The sequence below is a fragment of the Bicyclus anynana genome, chromosome 26 (genome assembly GCF_947172395.1).
Source record: "Bicyclus anynana chromosome 26, ilBicAnyn1.1, whole genome shotgun sequence".
Lineage (NCBI taxonomy): Eukaryota > Metazoa > Arthropoda > Insecta > Lepidoptera > Nymphalidae > Bicyclus > Bicyclus anynana.
Window position 1 is genome coordinate 816,844 of NC_069108.1, and position 21,414 is coordinate 838,257.

The 21,414-nt window shown below is 39.9% G+C and overlaps 1 protein-coding gene across 2 annotated transcripts in view; it reads right to left on the bottom strand.

The window, feature by feature from the left end:
• The window catches only part of LOC112045713 (suppressor of cytokine signaling 4), a 33,610-nt gene continuing 12,196 nt past the window's right edge, over window positions 1-21,414 (bottom strand). Inside the window, exons 5-12 of one of the 2 annotated variants that reach the window (XM_052889566.1) lie at window positions 20,920-20,987; window positions 19,695-19,767; window positions 18,840-18,915; window positions 18,188-18,277; window positions 17,265-17,379; window positions 15,218-15,396; window positions 12,831-12,948; window positions 1-12,165 (exon numbers count right to left, since the gene is read on the bottom strand). In XM_052889566.1, the coding sequence (XP_052745526.1) occupies window positions 12,053-12,165; window positions 12,831-12,948; window positions 15,218-15,396; window positions 17,265-17,379; window positions 18,188-18,277; window positions 18,840-18,915; window positions 19,695-19,767; window positions 20,920-20,987 (832 nt within the window). In that variant the 3' untranslated portion in view covers window positions 1-12,052. Of the gene's footprint in view, window positions 12,166-12,830; window positions 12,952-15,217; window positions 15,397-17,264; window positions 17,380-18,187; window positions 18,278-18,839; window positions 18,916-19,694; window positions 19,768-20,919; window positions 20,988-21,414 lie in introns of both variants that reach the window. The other variant, XM_052889565.1, reaches the window with a different exon arrangement.

Genomic DNA, 21,414 nt, shown 5'->3' on the forward strand with positions numbered 1-21,414 from the left:
TAGTTTTAAAATACATATATATTTTTTTATATTTCAATATAATTTGTACGCTTTGCGCGATCTACACCTCCCTTCGACATAATACATGTGGGTAATTATTATTAATAATAATTAATTATTATAATAGTACAATTACTTAATATCTAACAGTTACTATACAAACGGTGGAGTTATTTGGTTATACAAAAATTGTAATATGCTATCTGCCTGGTACTTCATAAGGGAGAAATTTCATTTTTCATAATACCCTCGAAAACTATGACATGCAAATTAATCTAGGATATAGTTTACCTTCACTAAATAGTACATTTATCGACGATAGATGCTATATCAATATACAAAAAAAACGTAAAAATATGTTATCGCCGCGTTGCAACGACTTGCGTTACGGACGGCTACAGTGTGCTCGTGGCGTTCGAGCCGTCCACATCTCTTGTTGTGTAATTCTTTATGGGTCACTTGGGATAGGCGGGGAGAGTGACTTGAGTGGAAAAGGGGAGTGTTTGGTAACAGTCAAAGAATTCCTTAACCCCTACACACATCGTTCACAAGTGCGTGACTTCACTCAAGGTCATTCTCTGCCATTCTAGGGTCTTATTTTGGTTACAGTTTGATTTGTTAATTAAGTTGTCCTGACAAATGTTGTGAATCATAAACTATGTTCGACATTAGTTTTCTTAATTTTGTAATCAAAAATAATTTGAGTCTGCTAAAAAAATACTTGTTTTATTGCGTAAACGGTTAAAGTTAGACAAAAATCATGTATGACTGAGTTAAGAGTTTATACGCAGACAAAATCGCAGGCATACAGTAGTTTAAGTATAACCAAATAACCACCATATACCTATTACCTACCATTTATAGAAATTCAATTTTATATTGAACGTTTAGTTTTGGTTGCAGTACAAGGTGTAAATAGGAGGAGAGTCAACAAATGCATTTTTAAATTATTTGGGTGATATGACTTTAAAATTGGTTTACCAACCACTCACAAGCATATCATAATTTTATGATAATAAATTAATAAGGTTCTGTTTGTTGACATTTTTAGTGTCACCTGTAAACCTTCACCATACAATTGAATATCAATACTATACAGTTACACCACTCCAGAAATTCAAGTCAAAAATGTCCATTTTGTACAAATAAGAAGTAGTGTTGCTGCAAATAATGATCAAAAAAAAAGCTTTTAATATACAAAATTAATTTAATTAAAAAAAAAAACATTTATTTTTAAGAATATTTGCCATATTTATTTTTTGTCAAACATTAAAATGTTCAAATAAAAAGTGATGTAACTACATATATACGCCACTGAAGATTATTGGTGTAACTGTAAATACTTATAATATTACAATATAATTAACTATTCACTATACACATACATTTTAGTAAATTTCTCCAAACCGACAACCATGATCTCCAGGACAGTTATATACATACATATAAAAAATATATAACGATATTTTAACTTAATAATGGATAAAGTACAACTTGTTGGCCCACAAGGCTAGGCCTCATCGGAGAGGATATGGAACCAGACCCACCACGTCGTTCTTAGGGTAAATATAGTAGGTACAAGGGGCTAAAAAGACCCATTATATACGAGGTATTTTTAGAGCACGAGCCGTAAGGCGAGGTCGCTAAATAAAAACCGAGTTTAGAATGGGTTTAGCCCCACGTGTTATACTTTTCACTACGTTTGCGAGAAAAAAAAATTCAGTACAGTATTCAATGAAAATTTTTTTTTAATTACGCATTCCACAGACAAAAACGCCGCATTTCGTTCAAATTTCAATTTTTTATCAAACCATCAGGATTGACTTAATATGGTCAGGATTTACCTACCTATGACGATTCCGTAGATCTATGGTACTCTGTACCGACTCTTAAATCTATGGATGGTTCTATTTACAAATAAAACCTCCTTCGTTTCATAGAGGTCATTATTTCAGTACGATCAAACCATTTTCGAATTAAACCTTTTTCGATTTATAGTAGGCTAGTACTCGTAAGACACAAAAATAAAAAAAACAAAATTACTTTAGCCCCTAGAGGCTGAAATGCTTGTTTAGCCCCGCTGTGGAGTGGTAATATGACAGTGTTTCTGAGCAAGAGTAGTGAAATTCATTAACAACTTGGACTGACGGCTTAACATACTATATGAGGCACGTGGAACTTCCCGACTCCGGGCAAAGAATTTACTGCAAATATCTCAGAATAAAGAAAAGCTCAGTAGCATTCCATGACCCGACCCGGAATTCGAACCCACAATCTCGTGATCCGAGACCATATACTAATTTCTTGCCCCTGCCCGACTAAAATGCGACCAAATAGTTGCACTTCATCTATGAAAGAGTCGGTAAAAAGTTGTTCGTAAATATTCGATTAATTCGGAGTTCGAAAATTCCTCAATTTGGGTGGGTACTTTTGTCGCCGATGTTGAGGGTATTCGACAGACTGCCTCACCGCGCTCGGAGCTGTGAGCGCCCTGTCGTCAGTCGCTCGCGAATTGTATTGTCGACCTTTCGCCTATTCGTCGGACATTTTTTCGCTTCGTATTCGCTGCCCGTTTATTCGGAATGGACGATCAATTCGGGGGACAATAATCTTTTTTATTTATTATTTGACTTTGTTCGATATCGTGATAAAAAGACACGGTGTAAAAAGGCCGCGGCCAAGTGCGTGTGCGCGTCAACACGTGTCGGCGTGGGAGCTGGACTCCAGCAGCAGGGCTCAAGAAGATCATCGAAAGGTAGGTGGTTTGTTTGAATTACCCTTCGTATCGGTGATAGGAGCCTGCCCATTAGAATGAAGGAAACATTCGAATAAACTCCTTCCACCAGCACCCTACATTCGTATATAAAACTACAGTCCACTAAAAACACTCCCCGGGGGAATCTCCCCCACATTTATTGGCCTTCGTAGCCAGATATTAAGTTTTCTTTATTCTATTTATTCGAATCACCCCGCCATACACGTATTTTCTTATATTTTATAACCTAAAATCATTATAATCGGAATTCGAATGACGCCATACCTATTGTTTCATTCTTTGTTCGTTCTTCGCATTCAAAGTTAAATTATATAGGTCAAGTTCTAGATGATCCATTTATTTCGTTAAAAACTGCATAATACAATAATAATAATTAGTGCCGCGTATATTTCGTTACTCATGAATAATAATATACTTAACTCATTCTAATAATCTAAGTTTTCGTAAAAGTGATAATTTTTATTACGAAGTGAGGTACCTACCTACCTTACTAATTTTCGTTAGTTTCGCCAGTTATTAGGTATACTGTTCCGTTCGTATTATTTTATCGTATATAATATATCGTAATTGTTTGTAATTGTTCTTTAAACCTACTCGAGGTGTATTGAATTAGTTCATTTTAGTTCGTTTTAGTTTTGAGATTACGTTGAGTGAAGTAAGTTCGATCGGATTCATGTAGCATTTATACCATACGATACGATTACGACTCACGACATTGTTCGAAAATATATTTAATTTTTTCATTTTGTTTTTTTTTTATATTTGAGTTTTTATGTTTTCGTGTAGTAAGCCGTTCTGTAGTGGGCACGGCAGTGAATACGCCAAGTTCGGTAAATAAAAAATATTTTTATTCTTGAACTTTTTTTATTATTTTTTTTTATTTTTATTTATAGTTTATTAATTATTTTACAATATGACGGAATCAACAGAGCACGCTGCTTTAATGCATCGCAGAGGTTGCATCGAGCGCGAATTGAATACTATAATTGAGTTAGGTATGGAGGTAAACACAGATGTTAATTCTTATCGAAAATTTATGGTTTCTTGTATGGGACTCGCCCGTATACAGGACCAATTTGAACAAATTCAATCGTCTATTGAAACTTTGGAACTGGAAAGCACAAAAGTTTTGAAACCTGAACATAGCAATATTCGTTCGACTTTTAATGACTTAATTAGAGAAATTATGAGTATTAAATTCGGTTTAGAGGAATCTACTTCCGAACCAAAACCGGAAGTAAATCAATATTTAAATTCAAATTATACTGCAGTAAAATTACCGCCTTTATCGGTACCACCTTTTTCCGGTGATTACAAAGAGTGGAATTCTTTCAGTGATTTGTTCTTATCATTAATCGATCGCAATAAAGATCTTTCAGATGTAGCTAAATTTCAATATTTATTATCGTATGTTCGTGGTGATGCTAGTAAATTGTTAAAAGGAATGTCGATTACCAGTAGTAATTATAGAAAAGCATGGGGCATTTTAGAATATAATTATAAAAATGAACGATTAATAGCAATGCAGCATATGGACGCTTTATATAAACTGCCAAATTTAAATTCACCGTCCGCCTCTGGACTACGCACTATTCTTAGTGGGTTCTTAGAAAACATCGGTGCCTTAGATTCTATGGGTTTCCCTATTGAGGAATGGGACTTCGTGTTATTTCACATGTTGTATAGAAAGTTGGATCAAGATACGCGACTTAATTTTGATAAATCTATTGCAACAAATCAAGTGCCTCGCTTTAGTGAACTCCAAGAATTTTTAAATCGCGAAATAATCGCTTGGGAAAGTTCAAGGTCAACATTACGTTCAACATCACGTTTTGATTCAACGCGTTTTTCAAAAAATCAAGATACGACTCGTGCTAAGTCCTCATTTGTCACTTCTCCTGAATCTAGTACTGCAAGTAGTTTCAAATCAAAATCTGGTAATTCGGTCCAGTCGAATTCGACATGCGTGCTGTGTAAACGTGGTTCGCATTCTTTATTTTCGTGTTATTCGTTCAAGCAGAAAAAACCCTACGACCGTTTTAGATTCGCAAAAGAAAATGGTCTCTGTTTGAAATGTCTTAAGCCCATGCATGATCTTACAGACACATGCGCAAAAATTCGTTGTTCAGTGTGTGATGCTTCTCATCATTGTTCCATGTTACATTTCGCAAATAATTCAAAAACTACATCTGAAGATCTATCGAAATCGGAACTACCCTCAAATGAGTCAACGAATGTCGTCTCTTTGTATTCGACAGATGTCACTTCAAATCACAGTATGGTCTTAATTTCAACTGCTGTAATTTTAATTCGCGATTCTTCAGGCAAATTTATTCGTGCTCGAGCTCTTATCGATCCAGGTTCTGAAGCTTCTTTTATTACTGAAGATCTGGTCACTCGTCTTGGTTTGACTCGTCGTAAGTTAGGTACACCTATTCAAGGAATCGGTGATTTGACTACTTGTTCAAAGGGATTCGTAACGACCGTAGTTAAATCACACACCGCTTCAGGATTAGAATTTACTCTTCGCGCATTAATTCTAAAAAATATAACATCCGCTAAACCGTCAAATTTTATTGAGACAAAATCGTGGTCTCATATAAAACATTTACAGTTAGCGGATCCAAATTTCAATTCGCCTTCATCTGTTGACATCTTGCTCGGAGGAGATGTCTATGATGATATTTTCGTCGGAGAAATTATTCGTGGGCCTATTGGTACACCAATAGCCATTTCTAGTTCGCTTGGTTGGCTTCTTATCGGAAAAGTTGACCTTAAATTCGTTCGTAATCATGATTCGCATAAAATGATTTCGTCTTTCGTCGTCTCAGATCAAGAAAACAGTCTTGATAATTTAATTCGTAAATTCTGGGAAATAGAGTCTGTTCCAGAACAAGTAGTCCTATCGCCTGATGATCAGCGATGTGAAGAAATATTCGTTCAGTCTCACAAGCGCTTGACATGTGGTAGGTTCATCGTATCACTTCCATTTCGGGAAGGGGAACCATCACTTGGTGAATCGCGTTCGATAGCAATGAAACGCTTACTTTCGATGGAGCGTCGTTTTGCTCGAGATGATCAGTTTCGTAATTTATATTTCGATTTTATGGAAGATTATCTTAAATCTGGCCATATGGAACTTGTCCAAAGTGATATTCGACAGCCCCACTACTTCATACCTCACCATGGAGTTGTGAGGCCTTCTAGCTCAACCACTAAACTGAGGGTTGTTTTCGATGCATCGGCTGCGACTCACCAAGGATCGTTAAATGATACTCAACTGATAGGTCCGAAGTTGCAGAACGATGTTGGAGAACTGCTTTGTGGTTTTCGTTTTCATAAAGTCGCCTTTACTGCTGATATACGTCAAATGTATAGACAAATTCTCGTAGATGAAAAACATCAAAATTATCAGCTAATATTATGGCGTACAGACCCTTCCGTTGAGCCTCAAGTTTTTAGACTGAAAACAGTGACTTACGGGCTCTCGTCGTCACCGTTTTTAGCGATTCGTGTTCTTCAGCAACTAGCTATCGATCATCAATCCGAATTTCCGGAAGCTGCTGAAGTTATTTGTCACTCTACTTATATGGATGATGTTCTAAGTGGTTCTGGTTCGGTGGAATCCGCTATTCATCTCCAAAATCAACTTTTTGAACTTCTAAAAAGAGGTGGATTTGAACTTCGTAAGTGGTGCTCGAACAGCCCCTTGTTTTTACAACGTCTTTCTGATGAAGTAAAGGAGGTGGAGTCTTCAAAAGTTTCCCTTGATGAAGACAGTTCAATTAAAGTTTTAGGCCTAGCGTGGCAGCCCCTGAAGGATGTGTTTGTATATCACGTAGAGCCTCTGCACGATAAAGTAACAAAACGTGTAATTTTGTCCGAAATTGCTCGCATTTTTGATCCTGTCGGGTTTCTAAGTCCAGTCATTGTTGCTGCCAAGATTCTTATTCAAGAACTTTGGTTAGCAAGCGTTGACTGGGATGCAGAGGTTCCAATTCACATTCAACGTAAGCGGCTTCGTATAGTTTCAGAATTTCTAAAACTATCCACCATCCACATTCCTCGTTTCGTTCCATCTTTGACTGATTGTTGTGTTGAGCTTCATGGATTTTGTGATAGCTCAGAAGCTGCTTACGCAGCAGTTATATATATTAGAGTTGTACATCCAGATCAAAATGTATCTGTTCATATTTTAGCAGGCAAATCTCGTGTAGCTCCTTTGAAAAGATTATCTTTGCCTAGGTTAGAACTATGCGCTGCAAATTTCTTACCTTCGTTATTTACATTTATTCGTAAGTCGATAAAGTCCAAGGTGCCAATCGCTCGGGAGGTAGCTTGGACCGATACAAGTTTCGTTTTATGTTCGTTACGGGCTGCTCCCCATAAATGGTCTACATATGTAGCAAATCGCGTCGTTTCGATTCTTAATATAGTCTCTCCAGATAAATGGAGACACGTTCGTTCATTTGATAACCCAGCGGATTTCGCGTCGGAAATTAAAATTTACAAACTGTGGTGGTTCGGACCACAGAGGTTGTCGCGTTGGCAGTTTATTCAAAATTTAATTCAAATTCACTGGAAGCAATGGCAATTCCAATACTTGCATACGTTTCGAAAGCGAAGTAAATGGACTGAGAACATCGAGAATATTCAAATCGGTACACTAGTCCTCATAAACGATCCAAACGTACCTCCATTTCAATGGAAGCTAGGCCGGGTTCATGAAGTGAACCCTTCTAAAGATGGTGTCATTCGTTCCGTCACTGTTAAAACTGAATACGGTTTCTTGAAACGACCAGTTCATAGGTTGTCTCCGTTACCTATATCAGATTCAGATTAATTCCATTATTTTTCTTTATTTAGCTTCATAGTTTATATTCATATTCATTCTGATTTCGTTTTCTTATATAACTCAGTTTCTATTTTTATATAATCATTTTAATTTTTTTTTTTTTTTTTTTTCCTCCAATTTCATTCATTATTAAGCTGGGTTAAAATTCCATTTTAACGGTGGGCGGTGTTCGTAAATATTCGATTAATTCGGAGTTCGAAAATTCCTCAATTTGGGTGGGTACTTTTGTCGCCGATGTTGAGGGTATTCGACAGACTGCCTCACCGCGCTCGGAGCTGTGAGCGCCCTGTCGTCAGTCGCTCGCGAATTGTATTGTCGACCTTTCGCCTATTCGTCGGACATTTTTTCGCTTCGTATTCGCTGCCCGTTTATTCGGAATGGACGATCAATTCGGGGGACAATAATCTTTTTTATTTATTATTTGACTTTGTTCGATATCGTGATAAAAAGACACGGTGTAAAAAGGCCGCGGCCAAGTGCGTGTGCGCGTCAACACGTGTCGGCGTGGGAGCTGGACTCCAGCAGCAGGGCTCAAGAAGATCATCGAAAGGTAGGTGGTTTGTTTGAATTACCCTTCGTATCGGTGATAGGAGCCTGCCCATTAGAATGAAGGAAACATTCGAATAAACTCCTTCCACCAGCACCCTACATTCGTATATAAAACTACAGTCCACTAAAAACACTCCCCGGGGGAATCTCCCCCACAAGTAAAAACATATAATCGCATGCATTATTTATGACGTTTCCAAACATCATGCGTTAATCCGCGCAATAAAAGATTTTAGGTATCAGCGGTTACGTAGGGGCGCGCGATAGGGCCCTTGATTTTATGTGTGTTCAGAGACATAAAGCATCAATTGCATCTGACATGCCCGTCCAAAACGCGACCAAAAAGTTGCACTTCATCTATAAAAGAATCAGTAAAAAGTAAAAACAATTAAAAAAATACAATCAATGCATATACAGGCCAACGACACCTTAGTCAAAAGATATTAAAGCTTTAAGTAACATAGATATGAATAACCAGATAAATTTTGTCACACAGCGAACGATGGAACGAGGTATCTGGCACATTAAAAATTGCAATGCTTTTTCATATTTTCGACCAATATCAATAATAAAAAAAAAAATATTAAAAAGATTTCGTACATACAATAGACATTATTTACAATTCCATCATTTATATACAGGGTGATTCGGTCTTTAGTGCGGATATTTTTTTTCGTGGTTCTGTATCATTAATAGAATATAAATCTACAAACAGTTCGATACATTTTATGTAATTTTTTTTTTAATTTATGTCTCTAAAATAACAAAATAGTGTACATATTATTACTAAACAAGATATATTCAGCTTAAAAGTGATCTGGTGACGTCCTTTAGGTATCAAACGAAAATAAAATAAACGCACAATAGGGTGACCCTAAAATTCTGTTCAAAAGTAAATAACTTTAGCTAACGATAATTTTGTTATTTTTGAGTTAAAGAAAAAAAGAAAAAATACGTGATCATTAAATTTTGTTTATGTACAAAATATAAAAATATCCGCACTAAAAAAATTTTCTTCCTGTATAATTCACAAAAAGTAAGTGTGATGAAAATTTCAATAATAAGAACTTTTCTTTTTTTTTACAATAAATTTAACATTTTTAAGTAGTCCTTAACTTTCAATAAATGTAGTAATAGCGAGAAAACTATGCTTCCCAAAAAGTGTAACAATTTTGGAACTTTCATTTTAGTTATTTTTGAATTCATTTAAATATAACTTTTAAGTAGACTTATACTCGAAAACACTACAATAATATACACAGAGGCACAATTATCCGCCCACTTTCAAAAGTATATTAAAGTGGGCGGATAATTGTGCCTCTGAGTATATAGTAGGTACAGTAAATAATTTTAAATAAAGCTTTATATAAAAATAGATGACAAAATAATTTATGAAATATTACATTAATTTATTACTTACTTAATAACATGTTATAATTTGCAGTAATCGTCATGTTTTTTTTATTTTAGAACAAAACTTTTGGCAAAGACTCTAAATACATACTAAATCAATGATTTTATACTATTAGATATGATATGTGCTAACAAAATCATCACAAAAGTTGTTTACTGATGATGAAACTAAATCAAGCCAATTGGAGGACTTCGTTCGCCTCAATTTAAATGCGCTGATGCCTCAGACCAATTATAGAAGGACCTGTATCGCACTCATAGTCTTGAACAAAATTGTCTGTCATTTTCTGAAGAAAACGAGCTTAGATTTTGTATATATGTTATACTAAACTAGAAGTTTTTGCCCGTTTTTTACACAATTCAATTACACAAAAAGGTATTTTTACGGAGCTCTTTAACCGACGAACACGATTACAACTATTTAACATCGATACTATAGAGACAGTTTTTATAATCGCATTAGATAGTTGATCATATACTTTGACAGAAAAGTAACGTCTAGCGAGGCAGGTCCTATACAATAATTGGTCTGAGGCTGGTGCCATGTCTATAATATAAAATCATTGCCGTAAATAGGTATCTAAATAGGTTATATTATTTACAATACTCATCAATTGTTTGATTAGAACTTTTGCAAACTAACTCAACAATAGTTGTCAACATTATGATAGGCGGAAAAGCTATGTATTGAATAAGCGCAGGCGCTAGCTTGCGCAAGTTCATTATAAATAGTGACTATTTTAATTAGGTTGTTATTATATCTTTTGGAGTAAAAAGACTTGAGGAGTAAGTTGGCGAAAGTTATCGCCGCGTTGCAACGACTTGCGGTACGGACGTCTTCAGTGTGCTCGTGGCGTTCGAGCCGTCCACATCTCTTGTTGTGTAATTCTTTATGGGTTACTTGGGATAGGCGGGGAGAGTGACTCGAGTAGAAAAGGGGAGTGTTTGTTAACAGTCAAAGGATCCTTTAACCCTACACACATTGTTCAAAAGTGCGTGACTTCACTCAAGGTCATCATTCTCTTAGGTTAGGGTCTTATTTGTTACTTAAGTTGTCCTGACAAATGTGAATCATAACCTTTGTTCGACATTAGTTTTCTTATTATTGTAATCACTTTTGAGTCTGCTAAAACGAATGTGTTACAAAAACTGCTGCCATCTACAGGCACAGTCGAACAGTGTTTGTTATTTCAAACTACCAGCAGATGGCGTTTTTACAGAGCTTGGAAACAGTCCTTTTTTGTACACAACAAGAACCAGTTATGATGCAGTTATACCTTAGGCTCATAGATGGCACTTTACCCGTCGCGAGGTCTACAACACATTTTTTTATATTACAGAAGTATTGATATTCCAAGCCATTAAAGGCTTATATTGCACAGAAATAGGACAGAAATTTGTCTGTGTATTGTTTAAATGCTCACAAATTTAATTATAATTTTTGTAATTATCTTTAATAAGTAAATATTGTTATTCCTACTTCAAAAAATTTTTCCCTTGTGTCTCGAAGAACAGGTTAAAAGTCCTCACTCAATAGGACTGGACACAACAATGATCCAACACAAGTTGAACTCCACTTCTCTGTGTTTACACCCAGACCAAAAAGCTACTGAGGCTCATCACATTCATGATTGATCATGTATGTATTGCAATGCATTGGGTCACTCTGATAATCATTGCACTAGTCGACATCTGAGCATATTGTGATGCATTCAATCATATTCATATCCACTGCTCTTGTCACATTGACTGGCTATTGAAGCTCATAGTATTAGTGAGCTTTCAATCCACCTTTCTTATTGAGAGAACCTCTGTATGCCGTGTGATTCATTGGATAATTATAACATTCACTGCACTTGCGACATTAATTTGTCGATATGTCAGTCAAAACACTAATCCTCTTTTTTTTAATTTTTTTTTTATTCTGTACAAGTTAGCCCTTGACTACAATCTCACCTGATGGTAAGTGATGATGCAGTCTAAGATGAAAGCGGGCTAACTTGTTAGGAGGAGGATGAAAATCCACACTCCTGTCGGTTTCTACACGACATCGTATCGGAACGCTAAATCGCTTGCGTATTGTGATGCATTGAGTCATTATAATATTTACTGCACTTATCGCAATCTCTTGTTGACATTCACTACAATCGTCACCGTCATTTCACTGTTGATATCCTCGCTCGCCACGCACCAGAGGCCGTTATAATTCACTGATTCACTGCACTTGTCACACTTTACATGTATTGTGATAAACTGGGCCGTTAACATTCACTGCACTTGTCATGATTGTCAAGCATCGGGGCACTACACCCGTGACTGCCGCCGTCCCCCCCGTGTCAACATTGTCATCATTGTCAAGCATCGGGCCACTACACCCGTGACTGCCGTCCCCCGCGCCCGCCCGTCGCGACGTACATGATGCCGTGGCCGAGGGAGCGCGGCATGCAGTACAGCGCGCGCTACATGTGCGGGTAGGCGTCGTGCTCGAGGCGGCGCACGCACACGCGCTGCCGGTAGTGGTACTCCTTCAGGTACGCGCGCAGCCGCGCCGGCAGCGGCAGCTGCTCCACGCCTACACACAACGACAAACGGTTACACTTATTATAGCTAGAGCATACTGATGCAATAATACAAACTTGTGTGAGTCTTCATAATTGGGATGATGACAGTTTTTTAAATTGTATATAAATTAAGAGTATGCTAATAGTAAAGCAATTTTGTAAAAGTAACAGGGTATCTGCGATCATTACTTTCGGAGCTACAGGGATTTAAAGGGTCAGATTTGCGGCGCTGCCGCGGATCCCTGAAAAACGCCTCATACAAAATGGCTCGAACTAATGACGTCATAGGCAATGTAATGATCGTTAGATTTGTATGTGCGTTCAAACAAAATTACTAATATCTTAGTTATTTGTGACATATGTGATGTGTACATCCAGACAATCTTTGCTTTTTATGTATGAATTAGTTAACATTGACCCTATTTACGCGAATGTATCATAAAAATCAATATTGGGGCTAGATAGTGATGTGTATTGTTTAAGTATATTTATATTTATTTATTTAAAAAAAAATATATATATATATATTGAAACCTAGTCATCATCCCCATTCTTAGAGCGCTTAATCGGTATACAGGCAAGAGTTTTCTGCGCGATGCTAGTGTGTGTGTGTGTGTGCGTGTGTGTGTGTGTGTGTGTGTGCGTGTGTGTGCGTGTGTGCGTGCGACGCACTCACCGTCGTAGTTGACGTGCGAGACGATGACGGCGCGCGCGAGCTGCTGCAGCGCGAAGGGCGCGTTGCGAGGCAGGGGCGCCGTCAGCATCGGCTCGAAGAACATCACGCACGCGGGGTCCTGCTGGGGGGCACAACATCGCACACTGTTAGCTTTGTGAACTCACACTTGTGAAATGAAACTTCTTTATGCATGCTGGACTTGGAGAGTATGAGTTACGAAAAGTCTATTCAAAAATTCAAAATTCATTTAATTCAAGTATGCTCAGTTTACAAGTACTTTTGACACGTCAGTTGACTATTTGTAAAGATTCTACCACCGGTTCGGAAGACAGGTTCTGCTGAGAAGATACCGGCAACAAACTCAACAGTTGCTCTTTTGAAAAAGTCATACAGTATTACAATTTATAATTGATAACAATTACAATTTCGTATAGTTTTATTTCCTGTGTGAAAGTGGAAGCTGATCCAACGGCCTCCAAGCACCTTTATCGTTAAGGAACTCATCAATAGTGTAGTACCCTCGACTAAGTAAATGTTTTTAACACATTGCTTAAAGTTGTGCATTGGCAGGTCCATCACAGTCTTGGGGATTTTGTTATAGAAGAGTACACCCAAACCTACAAAAGATTTTTTAACTCTTTGGAAACGATATGCAGAAATAACTAACTTATGCCCGTGTCTAGTAAGACGTGGGTTTAAATCTCCTTTTCGTTTGTACAAATTAATATTTTGTCTCACATATACTATACTGTTATATATATATTGACAGGCTACTGTTAGTATACCTATTTCTTTAAACTTTTGACGAAGGGACTCGCGTGATTTTAGTTGATATATTGCTCGAATTGCTCTTTTTTGAAGTACAAATATAGAATGTATATCAGCAGCCTTGCCCCACAACAAAATACCGTCTAATCAACAAAAAACCGTAATATTTAATCGAATTGACACACGAAGCGCCGCCTGTAGTAGCACTAAGACACAACACAGTCAGCACCGAATCCGTGTCAATTAGCGACATAATTGTGAACTAACTAGTAGAAGCTTGCGAAGTAAACTGGTACACGACAGATGGCGCTATTAATCACTACTATTTTTCAAGTTTCTCTTTTATGTATTATTTTATTTTTGAAAGATGTTTTACTTCAGCCGTGTGGTCTAAATATTACTTTCGTTTTTTATCTATTACCCTACTAGCTGACGCCGCACGGTTTCACCCGCGTGGTTCCCGTTCCCGTAGGAAAACGGGGACAATATATAGCCTATAGTCTTCTTCGATAAATGGGCTATCAAACACTGAAAGAATTTTTCAAATCAGACCAGTTCCTGAGATTAGCGCGTTCAATCAAACAAACAAACAAACTCTTCAGCTTTATAATATTAGTATAGAAGTATAGACTAGTGCGAAAGTGGTGTAATCTAGTCCTTCGTCCATCATTGTCCATCAGCACGGCCCTTAGTTAAGTCAAGGTATAAGTAAATCTACACCCGAGCTTATTGAAACCTCAACCGGGTCACCAAAGGGTACAATGGAGCATAGAAACTCAGTCAGAGTAGAGTCAGAGGGTTAAATGAAGTGGTGTCCCCCGTGAGAGTGCGAGTAGTGTGTGGGGGGTCACCTTGTAGTGCTCGATGAGGCCGGTGACGGTGGGCGCGGCGAACACGGCGGGGTCGTGCGAGTCGAAGCTGAACCGGTGCTGGTGGTGGTGGTGGCAGTGAGACACACAGTGCGGTGTGGGGGGTCACCTTGTAGTGCTCGATGAGGCCGGTGACGGTGGGCGCGGCGAACACGGCGGGGTCGTGCGAGTCGAAGCTGAACCGGTGCTGGTGGTGGTGGTGGCGGTGAGACACACAGTGCGGTGTGGGGGGTCACCTTGTAGTGCTCGATGAGGCCGGTGACGGTGGGCGCGGCGAACACGGCGGGGTCGTGCGAGTCGAAGCTGAACCGGTGCTGGTGGTGGTGGTGGTGGCAGTGAGACACACAGTGCGGTGTGGGGGGTCACCTTGTAGTGCTCGATGAGGCCGGTGACGGTGGGCGCGGCGAACACGGCGGGGTCGTGCGAGTCGAAGCTGAACCGGTGCTGGTGGTGGTGGTGGCAGTGAGACACACAGTGCGGTGTGGGGGGTCACCTTGTAGTGCTCGATGAGGCCGGTGACGGTGGGCGCGGCGAACACGGCGGGGTCGTGCGAGTCGAAGCTGAACCGGTGCTGGTGGTGGTGGTGGTGGCAGTGAGACACACAGTGCGGTGTGGGGGGTCACCTTGTAGTGCTCGATGAGGCCGGTGACGGTGGGCGCGGCGAACACGGCGGGGTCGTGCGAGTCGAAGCTGAACCGGTGCTGGTGGTGGTGGTGGCAGTGAGACACACAGTGCGGTGTGGGGGGTCACCTTGTAGTGCTCGATGAGGCCGGTGACGGTGGGCGCGGCGAACACGGCGGGGTCGTGCGAGTCGAAGCTGAACCGGTGCTGGTAGTGCTCGATGCGCGCGTGCAGCGAGCGCCCGTACTTGCGGAACGACACCGAGAACAGGTGCTCCTCCTGCGCCGAGTCGCGCAGCAGGAACGTGCCTGAAACGAGACATTATGCATTTAGTCACAAGTTGTGTATCTGTAAACGAATATTCGCATATTTTTATGTTTATTTAACTTGGCAATGAAACTTTCATAAGAATTTAACAAACAAAACTAAATGCTGTAAACAAACAAAAATAATCTACTAAGATTTTTTACCGAAGTTTTCCTTTCCCGAATGACCAAAATACGACATTCGTTACATGTGTACCATTATTATTTTTCTCAGTTTGATTATATGCCCATAAATTCACTAAACTAATCGCTTTGGAATATTATTTATTAATTTACCATATCGGAATCTGAATTCCGATATGGTTAATAAATGTTACCTTTTAAAAGATTAAAAGGGTGCATTCTTTGATTGTTTCTAATTCAGGGTAGTATATTATAATAGAAACAAAACGAATTTAAAAATAAACACAAGTTAAAGTTTGTTAAACTAGATGGCGCTGCACGCGGTTACATCGCGCCAACGTTTGTACGAAGTGGAAAGGTTAGTAGCGAATATTTCCGAACCCACGTCGCTTAGAGATGAAAACGATTACAAATTCCAATGAAAATTTTTAGATGCTACAGTATGTCATTACATACGAAGCACCAGAGTCCCCAGACCCCACATTGATCAGAAAAACATCCTCCATAATAAACTATAGCTAGGCAAATTCGTCGTTCGTAACACTCCAGATGGTCCGCGGGGGCCGTGAAGGGGTTAGCGATGCCTCACGCGCACGATTTCATACCCGCGCAGTCCTTCCCTTCCCGTCGCTCGCATATCAAGGCCGGGAAAGGGTTAGCAATGCCCCACGCGCTCGATTTCATACCCCGCAGTCCTTCCCCTCCCTTCGCTCGCATATCAAGGCCGGGAAGGGCGTAGCGATTCCCACGCGCACGATTTCATATCCTCGCAGTCCTTCCCCTCCCGTCGCTCGCATAGCAAGGCCGGGAAGGGGTTAGCGATGCCCCACGCGCACGATTACATACCCGCGCAGTTCTTCCCCTCCCGTCACTCGCATATCAAGGCCGGGAAGGGGTTAGCGATACCTCACGCGCACGAATTCATACCCGCGCAGTCCTTCCCCTCCCGTCGCTCGCATATCAAGGCCGGGAAGGGGTTAGCGATACCTCACGCGCACGAATTCATACCCGCGCAGTCCTTCCCCTCCCGTCGCTCGCATATCAAGGCCGGGAAGGGGTTAGCGATGCCCCACGCGCACGATATCATACCCGCGCTGTCCACCCTACATCCAGTCAAGTCAATCTTGTGAAGCTTCGCTTCGCTTTAACTTATTAACTTATATGATGTCACCGTTAATTTGTAAAATACGTCGCGATATTGTAATCTGTCGATATATTGTGAACTGAACATACTGATTACAATTGAATTGATTGTTTTATTTTTCGGTATATTATAATCTATCATTATTATCATTAGGTCAAAAAGTAGCCTATGTTTTGCTCCAAGGTCCCATTTACTATTATACCAAAATTCATCTTGATCGTTTCAGCCGTTTAGCCGAGAAGGTAACGGACAGACAGACAGATTTATTTTTGCATATATAATATTAGTATAGATAGAGGGGGTATCAGTGTTGGTGTAAATAAAGAGGGTATTTGACTTGAGCTCAGTTGTTTGTTAGGCAGCGTAGATACCGTCACGCTGCAAGTCACGTTAGAGATTTTGTACAATAATGTTTTGTGTTGTAATTTTTGTTTATCATAAATATGTCGGGCAGGGAAGGTGAGTGTTGATGCATTCTAAAGGGATCCCTTAAACCTACTCCCTACTCACAAGTCCTGGGACCTGCTCGTGGTGTTTCCTCTACAAAATAATGGTACAATCGAGCTCATGTCACCATTCTCACCTTCGGGCTTGTTGTCCAGCAGGCGCTCGGCTTCATAGCGGTCCATCTTGCCCCAGTAGAAGGAGCAGGCGGTGATCTCCTGCAGGTCCGGCACCAGGCAGTGCTTGTAGTCCACCTGAAACACACACCACCAACTATACACGCCACTGTTGCTAAATTGCTACTTGCTAGCGCTACTCGACGTTACGAATACAGTGAGAAGACTTAAACGGCGGCCTCCGTGGCGCAGTGGTATGTGCGGTGGATTTACAAGACGGAGGTCCTGGGTTCGATCCCCGGCTGGGCAGATTGAGATTTTCTTAATTTGTCCAGGTCTGGCTGGTGGGAGGCTTCGGCCGTGGCTAGTTACCACCCTACCGGCAAAGACGTACCGCCAAGCGATTTAGCGTTCCGGTACGATGTCGTGTGGAAACCGAAAGGGGTGTGGATTTTCATCCTCCTCCTAACAAGTTAGCCCGCTTCCATCTTAGACTGCATCATCACTTACCATCAGGTGAGATTGTAGTGAAGGGCTAACTTGTAAAGAATATAAAATAAAACGGACCAAACCATTTGAGTTAGTGTTTAGTGACTAGCGATAGTGTACAAGTGCTACATGGAAGATCACGTGAACAAAGTGACCTTGTGTCTACGTAATAGTAAGTGAAAGACTAAGATTAAGTTATTGGACATTATCTTGGTATAATCATAATATATTATATGTTAAGGTTAAAATTAAATGAGTAATTAGTCACATAAGCAGGCTAGATCGTAATTTTATGAAGTACCAAATTGGTACTTTACAATAGAGAGAAAAAAAAAACAGTTGCTTAATATAATTGAATTATTTTTTTCTGGTATTTATAATGTATTGCCCTTATCTTGATTATTTAACTTTCAAAGAAACTGAAATTAAACAAGTCCAAAACTATTTAGCACAGTACCTGCGTGTGCACTATGGTGGGCGGCGACGGCAGGTGGTCGAGCTGCGGCGCCCGCAGCAGCAGCGCGCGGAGCTCCCCCCCACACACCACCTGGAACACGAACGTAAAGAGTAGGGATTTAGAGAGGGGTAGCGATCGGTTGGCGGGAACGACTTGCGATATAAGGTGCTCGTCGTACGGTCGGCTTCAGTATGCTCGTGACGTTCGAGCCGTTCACATTATTTGTTGAGTAATTCTTTATGGGTTACTTAGGAGTGTTTGTTTACTGTCACACACAACGTTCACAAGTACGTGATTCCACTCAAGTGATAAAATGATCAAATTCCTAATTCTATGTTAAGTTTCAATGTAATATCACAAAAAAACCTTATGTAACATTTGGTTTTTGTCGGTTACCTTAGTCCAGCAGTTAAGGGTCGATTTGTTTCATATTTTCAATTGACAAACAACAACATACATACATACATATAATTATACATGTTTATAAATGTACATATAATTATTATAGATTATAGAATTTACGGCAGACAATATACCTAAAAAAAAATTTAAAATTGAAGAATACAAACGGTAATTATAAAACAATTTCATTGCAATTGAAGGTTATATCAATAGATAATTCAACACATTAGTAAGACAATGCTTCACTTACCTGGAACCGCCGCACGCCGCGGTCGGTGGCCTGGGCTCGCTCCCTCCTCCGTGCACCCTCGGAGGGTTCACCCTCGCTGGAAATTATAACCATTTGACTTTCTCAAATTTTGACTCTGATATATGAGACGAATGTCTTAGCATTCCATGGATTCACCGTGCAGGTGCCGGATCCATCGCGTGGTAGAGAGAAAAACACCGAGCAGAGTCCCGGACTTGTGACTACTGGATGTAGGGTTAAGAAATTCCTTGACGATCGATCAACACTCCCCTTCTCTGCTCGTGTTGATCTCCCTGCCGCCAAATTTGGTAAGATCCTATTAGAGCAGCTTTGGATACTCGTTCTAATATAGAACTAGCTGCACTTCTAGAGAGGGCAAGGTTTTTAAGCAAGTTATAGAGAGATTTTGCTGGTAATCCTCTCGCACCTACTTCTACGGCGTACAGACTAACTACATAGCCATTTTTAGTTAGTTCATTTGTTAGGTCATAATATTTATTCACTTTTATACTGTGGTCCTTCGGAATGTTAGTCTCTCACGGCACAGTAAGCTCTACAAGTACTATTCGCTTTGTTTGTTTGGACAAAAGGTAAAGGTCTGGTCTAGATCTCGAAATAGAGACATCCGCTGGGATTTTATAATGTTTCTCATACGTATCCAATAATAAAGTCCAATCATGCAGAACCTAGGATTGAGTAAGGCTTACTAGATGATGTTGTTATTGAACCTGCTTTGACGTAATGCTTTAATGTAATGTTTAAAACGAATGAATTTCATTTTCATTTTTTTTTTTCATTTTTTTAATTTTTTTTAAAACAGCCACTGTTCTGGCGAGCACGGCTGAAGGTACTTACGCTCGTGTGGGCTCCACGGAGAGCACGTACAACTCGGCGGTGGGCTCGCGTATGTCTCTGTTTGCGTCGCCGTCTGAAACACAAATCATCATCATATTCGACTCACGGTTGAGCACGAGTCTCCTCTCAGAATAAGAAGTTAGGCTAATAGTCCACCACGCTGGCCCAATGCAGACTTCACACACATAGAAAATTGAGAAAATTTTCAGGTCAGGTTTCCTCACGATGTTTTTCCTTCATCAAAACAGATATTCCAAATCAAATTAAGTGGTTTTTTTTCAAAGCGTATTTGCCATATTATATCTTAAATATAGGCAATATTCCTATTTACCCTAGATATGAAGATTTTTCGTGTTAAAATGACGTAGGTCTATTTGGAGAGTTTGCAGCAAATCTATACGAATATTACGAAGAAGTAATATTCGTAAAGAGGGGTAGCCATTAGGCGGGTGCCTAATGGCTACCCCTCTCTAACTCCCTCTTAACGGAAACAAGTCGCGCCACCTAGCGTCGGCACAGGATAACACGAGATCGAGCGACGTCATATCCATCTCAGACTACTATTTCCTACAGTAAATTAAACTACCCTACACTATACAATACTGAAAAAAAAAATTGCTACATGTTTTAAAGACTGTATTAGGAGTGGCTACAACTATAGTCCAACGGGGCGGGGATCGAACCAGCACCCCTCAGTGGTGAGTCCAACTGCTTACCTTCGAGCTATTGAGAGCTTGTGAGGTTGAAGGGAATAATCTCTTGATCTACTGAACCAATTATAAAAATACCCTTACCAATATTAAGCCACGGTTTCTGCGAGTGTCATAGGCTATATTTAATCCCCGTATTCCCACGGGAACGGGAAGTGCGCGGGTGAAACCGAATTGCGTCTACTAGTACAAAACCTCCGTGGCGCAGTGGTATGCGCGGTGGATTTACAAGACGGAGGTCCTGGGTTCGATCCCCGGCTGGGTCAAATGAGGTTTTCTTAATTGGTCCAGGTCTGGCTGGTAGGCTTTGGCCGTGGCTAGTTTCCGTACCGACAAAGACGTACCAAGCCAAGCGATTTAGCGTTCCGGTACGATGTCGTGTAGAAACCGAAAGGAGTGTGGATTTCATCCTCCTCCTAACAAGTTAGCCCGCTTCCATCTTAGATTGCATCACTTACCATCAGGTGAGATTGTAGTCAAGGGCTAAATTTGGAAAAAATTGGAAAAATACATACCAGTATTCAAGACGATCGCATCCAACTCCCTACGGAGATCTCTGCCCAGAGTCAACACCGCCGCCAGACTGAAAGGACAAGTAAAAATATTAACAACAGCTCCAATAGGGAAAATCAAAAAATCAAAATCAAAAATCATTTATTTCAAGTAGGCTCAGTTTACAAGCACTTTGGACACGTCAGTTGACTATTTGTAAAGATTCTACCACCGGTTCGGAAGGCAGGTTCTGCTGAGAAGATACCGACAAGAAACTCAACAGTTGCTCTTTTGAAAAAGTCATACAGTATTATAATATACAATTGATGACAATTACAACTTCTTATAGTTTTATTTCCTGTGTGAAGGTGGAAGCTGATCCAACGGCCTCCAAGCGCTTTTATCTTTAAGGAACTCATCAATGTTGTAGTAACCTCGAAAAAAATTAACAACAGCTCCAATAGGGATGACGACGTTTTTAAATTGTATGTAAACTAGGAGTATGCTAATAGTAAAGC